The sequence below is a fragment of the Notothenia coriiceps genome, unplaced genomic scaffold (genome assembly GCF_000735185.1).
Source record: "Notothenia coriiceps isolate Sejong01 unplaced genomic scaffold, NC01 NC01_scaffold00011603, whole genome shotgun sequence".
NCBI lineage: Eukaryota > Metazoa > Chordata > Actinopteri > Perciformes > Nototheniidae > Notothenia > Notothenia coriiceps.
Window position 1 is genome coordinate 188,715 of NW_011344304.1, and position 6,000 is coordinate 194,714.

Genomic DNA, 6,000 nt, shown 5'->3' on the forward strand with positions numbered 1-6,000 from the left:
AGTTTACTTATATTTCATAACTCGTGACAGAATCTTCAAATAGTTTGAGCTTTTACTCAGTTATTTCACACCAACTTGAAACCTTTCTCAGATAATTAAGTGGCACATAAAACACTGCACATTACTTACAGGTTTTCAGAGCTACTGTACATCCTAAACTGAGTCTTTATATTATTCTATTAAGACCTTTAATCTGCAAATATAAAGAAACATTATGGGATGCATACCTTTTCATCCTCGTCTTGCTCCTCAGCGAAAAACCAGTTGCACTTTAAAAATGACACAGACAGAAATATTTAGCATGAAAATGATAACTGGTTATTTGTGTGTGTGTGTGTGTGTGTGTGTGTGTGTGTGTGTGTGTGTGTGTGTGTGTGTGTGTGTGTGTGTGTGTGTGTGTGTGTGTGTGTTGTTTTGTTGCAGGTCTCACATGTTGGATGAGCGTCTCGACTATCTTGTAGCGATCGGGCATGTGTGTGACCATGTCCTTCATGTTGTCCTCAGACGTCCGGACCAGAGTCGGCCCGAACACCAGAGCCAGGTTACGGGGCTCCATCTACGCCAAGATAAAATGTTAATACCAAGGACATCACAGCGATACGTTTAAATTACATTTCAAAAGCCCTCTTTCTTACAACAGTGTGACAGGGTCATTAAGTGACTTTTTTTTTTTATTACAGTTGGAAGAAGAGGGTTATATATTTGAAATTTATGAAAATAGAGTGAATAAAGTCAAAAGTTGTAAATCTGCATACAAAATGTGATTGTAAATTGAAAAGACTAAACTCAGAAATTCTCTGATATGGAAGATACATATTTACAGTAAAAAAAACTCAGAGAATAAAATATAAATAAGGATTGCCATGAAATGTTTGGGATGTGGTTTCTTTTACAAAATAACTCAAATGAATGTTTATTCTAGTACATTTGTCTCTTTTGTTCTCGTAAACCTACCACTTTCTCTCTTGTAAATTAAACATTTTATCCTCAGGAAAGCTCAACGTTTCTTCAGATAACTACCCACCCCCCAGGTATTTTAGTTTCTGACCTACAATGGCCCAAAAACACCGACATCTCACACACCTTGTTTTTATCTGAGCTGTCGGCTACAGTCTTCAGGTGAACAACCAGGAACTTCAGAGTGTCGTAATAATAATCGGGCAGGTCTCTGATCTGCGAATGACAAACACGAGGAATGACAATAGTGATGAGCCTGTTCAACCTGCCAGACTTCTGACACACACACACACACACACACACACACACACACACACACACACACACACACACACACACACACACACACACACACACACACACACACACACACACACACACACACACACACACACACACACACACACACACACACACACACACACGTCAGTTATCCTGTTCATGAACACAGACAAATACTTACCAGTTTATTCATGGTTTTTAGCCTCACTGATGCACTGTCTATCCGATTTGCGTCGATGAAGTCATTGTACTTGTCTGTAAAGTAAGTTTAAATATTAGAATACAAGTAAAGGTTTGATATGAATGCCTGGCTGTTGCAGGTATGTGTTTGGACGGCTCGTTGAGACATGTTAGGACTCACCGTTGGTGAAGAGCGGCTCTGGAAGTTTCCTGAAGAAGGATTTGAGTAAACTGCTGACAACATTGAGGTCTTGCCACTTCTGTTGACAGCAAAAGAAAGAGATGGTCAACTATCTAATGCTTCAGCTTTGTTGAGTAAAGTTAAATGAAAACTGTCACTTTAGCAGTTTATATTTTAAGTAGCATTTAGATGTATTAGTATTTCCTCACCTCCTCTGCAGGGTTGATTTCGACGCCCTTGTTGAGCTGATCCTGAAGACTTGACACCATGGCGTTGTTCCCGGGGACTCTGTAGATCCCCGTGTACTCCAGACCCATCTCCTCCACCAGCCCACAGCAGATCTCCACAATCAACGGGATGAACTGGGATTGAAACACACAGGTTTTAATCCCATTGACAACCTTATTTAGAAAGTCTGTTTTCTTACTTTCAGGTATGAAGGATGATTTTCAGGCTAACCTTGTTATTTACACCTGGCTGACAATCCTCCAAGCGCACACCAAAAGCTTTAGGGCCAGATTTCTTCGTCTTCTTCATGATGTTGATGCTCCATGGAGACTTCGGAGGGCCGCTCTCATCTAAAGACAGGTCAACAAAAACTTTAGCTGCGTCACATGAGGCCTCCGCATTTGCTTCTTGGTGCACCCATTACTTAAAGGTCCCATGTCATGCTTTTCCGGTTATTACCCGTCCCCTTGTGTGTTATGAAGGTTTTTATGCATGTAAACGGTCTGCAGAGTCAAAACCCTCAAAGTACACCCTGTAGCGAGTAAAACTCTAACACAGAAAATACCTCCCCAAAACGCCTCGTTGGAGATAAGTCACTGTCCATTGATTCTTCCGGGTACGAGATTACGTAAGCACGTACCCGGAACTAAATGGACCAATCCGTGGAGCCGTTACGTTCGCGGAGCCGTTACGTTAAGCCCCCGCTAATTGGTCCAAATTGACCAATCCACGGACTTTTTCACACACACACACTCAGTGCAGACAGCTCTGCTGATCTCTCCTCCCTGGCTGCAGGCTGATAACAGACAGTTGGGATCGCGGCAAAATTCTCTCTGCAGACCGATTCTCACAGCGTTTATCAACCTTTTTCTTACTCAATATCAAACCACACTTATTGTTTTTACTTGACTTTGTGTGTGCTCAGGGTGAGTTTGGCTGTGTTTCGCTGTGTATTGCTAAACAAGGAAACAACACCTCCACGGAGCTCAGCGCGATTCACAACGTCCCGACCAATCAGAGCACACTGTGCTCACAGGGAGGGTGGGGGCTGGAGCTATTTGAGCTACAACGAGCCGTTAAAGGCAGAGAGTGAAATTCAGTGAATACACGTAGTTTACAGAGATGCTGTTTGAGAAACCAATGTGAGTTTGGAAAATTGCACAATATAAATCTATTCTAGTAGACCTCAACAATGGAATTATGATCAGTGGAAATGGCCATGACATGTCTCCTTTAAGAAAAAAGACTAGTCTTACAGCTGCATAAGTGTTGCTGAAAAGGAATAAGGGATGACATAAACTGATTTGAGGTAATACCTACATGCAGAAAGATTGTAATGTAAAATGCATAATTTCTAGAAAACAAGTGAAGTAATTTCAAAGAATACAATTGAAAGGAAAATAGGTTGCATCAAAAAGAAAGATATTTGGTGGGATGTTAATTTTTAGTCCTACTAAAAAATATATAAAAGGACACCTTATCACTGCTGAACTTTGGCTGTAAGTCAGAGGTCCTGGAGTGGAGTGACAATGTATACTTATTATTTAAGACTTTAGTTGTACAAGAATTACCCTGCGCTGTGCTACCATAATTGTTTCCAACTCGTGAATGATTAAAAAGTCAGCTCCCTCTTAATTAATTGATTTATTATTGATATTTAACCGTTGTATTTTCGCACAATGAGTGGTAGGAGCACACTGCCGTTATGTTTAATTAGTCTTTCCCTTACACTGACCTTTGCCCTCTGGTTTGGGAGAGCGTGGCGCCCCGGCAGCGTTTTCTGCCTTGGTGTGCATGAAGGGAGGCTTCATGCGATGCATCCTGGGAGAGGAGTCGGGCTTGCTGCCTGTTGGACTGCAGAGGGAGACAGAGAGACGGGTTTAACTCCAGCTGTCAGGCATGACAACAGATGAGTGCGGTGGTAAAAGCAGCTTCAATAGGTTCAGTTTACAAATGTATCATTAGGTGACTCACCTCTGTTTCCTGTAGTCATTCAGCTTCTTGTTGATGAGGGCCTGCCTGGAGAAGCCGAGCTCCTGCAACAAACAAACACAGTGGTGTTAGAACAACACACAGCAGAGGTTACAGTCCGACAGGTGAAGGTGCGTCCTCTGACCTCGTTGTCCGTCTTGCTGTTCTCCCTGATGACCTTGATCCATTCCAGCATGTCCTCCCGGTCTTCCGCCTGCAGCAGGTACTCGCAGAAGTCCTGAGTGGTCAGCCGCAGGGCGTGCTTCCGCTTGGTTTCGCTGTACGCAATGTCCACCAGGCAGCCCCGGATGCTGATTGGCTGCTCATCCTCGGCCGCTCCGCCAATGGTGGCCCCGCGGAGCACCGCCTCCCTCTTGTCCTTGTAGAGGAACAGCGAATGGGAGCGCAGCACAGAAAAGACTCTTTTCCACGGACGCATGCCGCTGCCAACCTTCTGTGGAGGAAAGATGAAATGTGAGTGATAGCTTTGAATGCTGTTCTGCCTTCAGGTGTGTTGTCATCAGGCCTGGGGTGCCCACCTTGCCCTTCTCTGTGAGGATTTGTTTGAAGTGCAGCCATCCTTCTTGTCGTACGTCGCTGTAGATTATGTTTCCTAGCTCTGAGGTGGAGTGGCGTTTAGATCGAACCTCCTCAGCTGTCCCAAGGTTGTCCAGAGACTGAAACAAAACCAGGGACATTTTAGAGACATTTCAATAGCAGAAAAAAGCCATCATATATGACTTTCAGAATGGTAATAGGATTGTGATTTAACGAAGCAGTAACCTTGAACCTGCACAAGTAAAGCAGTGAGAAAGGGAAGAAGAAGAAGAACTCACCCCGTCGGTGAAGAAGCTCTTCACTCTCTTTGGTAGCCTCCTGTGAAGCGCAACAACACAACTGAGTGTTAACTTTCAACTTGTCTGCCTGCAAAGAAATATGAAATAAAAATGCTTGCTTTAATCTATCAACAGCCAGTTTGACTACTCACGAGAAGACTCGGCCTTCCTCTCTGAACGTGTTGAGTCCTTCGTCACATGACTTGGAGCGCTCCGTGGTGATGGCTAGAAGATAGGAGGAACGGCGACCGGATTTAATACTGCCTGCTCGATGAGAGGATGAATGAGCAGAGAGAGAAAGAGAAACAAAGAGAAAGAGACAGACAGAAAGACAGAATGTTGATGTAATGCCAATCACCGGAGGGGAGGGTGTTGGATTAGGAGAGGGGTGAAGCAGGAGGAGGTGGAGGAGGGGGTGGGAGTTTGAGTGGCGTGGTTAGGATGGACGTGGGGAGATGAGCTGGGCTCGTGGGTTGGATTCAATTAAATTAAACTCCGGTACTTTTTCTCACCACTGGCATGCAGGTGTAGCCTCTGTCAACCCAGACTGACATGCATCTGTTTCAAGAAACGTATCATGCACGTCGTCTACATTTGTCAAATTTGACCCAACAGCCATTTGTATTCTAAACCGTCAGCTTCATGCACAACCAAACACACCTGAACAGACGGTATGTTTTTCTTTGAGTCCATTCCAACATGCAATCTACAAAAAGAGCATGCACATATGTTACAAAACCTCATCTTTGCAAAGAGCTTTGTCTGTTATTGAGCCTTGAAAGTCTTGATTTGAAGTCCAATTATATTATTACAACACATTTCTAAAGAAAATCTCCCAACGATTAAAGATTTGTGTAGGGATTAGAATCAGTATGATGAAGGAAAACAGCCTTATTGGTAGAATGATAAAAAAATGTGGAGAAAGAAAACCATTTAAATTTGAATCTGGTAGAAATTGGTGAATGTTTCCATTTCATTTGAGTAAAAACTACTTTTAAGACTCAGTAAAAGGCAAAAATACTTAAAAAGATATAATTCAGGACAACAACGAACCAGGAGGGTTTTCAAATCCCATGCATGATAAATTCCTCTCTTGTATAAAGAGGGAGCATCAACCACAATCAAGATACTTTTCAGCTGCATGCAGTGGGGAGGGAGGGGGGGGGCACTCACTGCAGTCGTGTGAGAAGAGCCTAGTGAGGGGAAAGGTGAAGGTGGGGGAGGCGGGGTTGGTAACCACGGCGGGCGCAGAATTCATGCCGCTGGACACCACCGAGGACGCTGGCACGTGACGGGCGCGTAAATCTGCGCCGGGGCTCGTCGGCTCATCTGTGGGAGGGTCGGGGAAAGGAGCCCGGTTGAGAA

At 44.0% G+C, this 6,000-nt stretch overlaps 1 protein-coding gene across 8 annotated transcripts in view; it reads right to left on the reverse strand.

The window, feature by feature from the left end:
- Positions 1–6,000, reverse strand: part of LOC104946861 (rho GTPase-activating protein 23) — a 55,082-nt gene that overhangs the window by 7,283 nt on the left and 41,799 nt on the right. For 5 of the 8 annotated variants that reach the window (XM_010772757.1, XM_010772758.1, XM_010772754.1 and 2 more), the window contains 14 exons: positions 5,809–5,964; positions 4,788–4,899; positions 4,636–4,675; positions 4,339–4,476; positions 3,945–4,253; positions 3,803–3,864; positions 3,564–3,682; positions 2,060–2,178; positions 1,810–1,962; positions 1,601–1,679; positions 1,421–1,494; positions 1,084–1,173; positions 431–556; positions 228–269 (listed from right to left, as the gene is read on the reverse strand). In XM_010772757.1, the coding sequence (XP_010771059.1) occupies positions 228–269; positions 431–556; positions 1,084–1,173; positions 1,421–1,494; positions 1,601–1,679; positions 1,810–1,962; positions 2,060–2,178; positions 3,564–3,682; positions 3,803–3,864; positions 3,945–4,253; positions 4,339–4,476; positions 4,636–4,675; positions 4,788–4,899; positions 5,809–5,964 (1,619 nt within the window). The remainder of the gene's footprint in view (positions 1–227; positions 270–430; positions 557–1,083; positions 1,174–1,420; positions 1,495–1,600; positions 1,680–1,809; positions 1,963–2,059; positions 2,179–3,563; positions 3,683–3,802; positions 3,865–3,944; positions 4,254–4,338; positions 4,477–4,635; positions 4,676–4,787; positions 4,900–5,808; positions 5,965–6,000) is intronic. The other 3 variants (XM_010772755.1, XM_010772759.1, XM_010772756.1) reach the window with 3 other exon arrangements.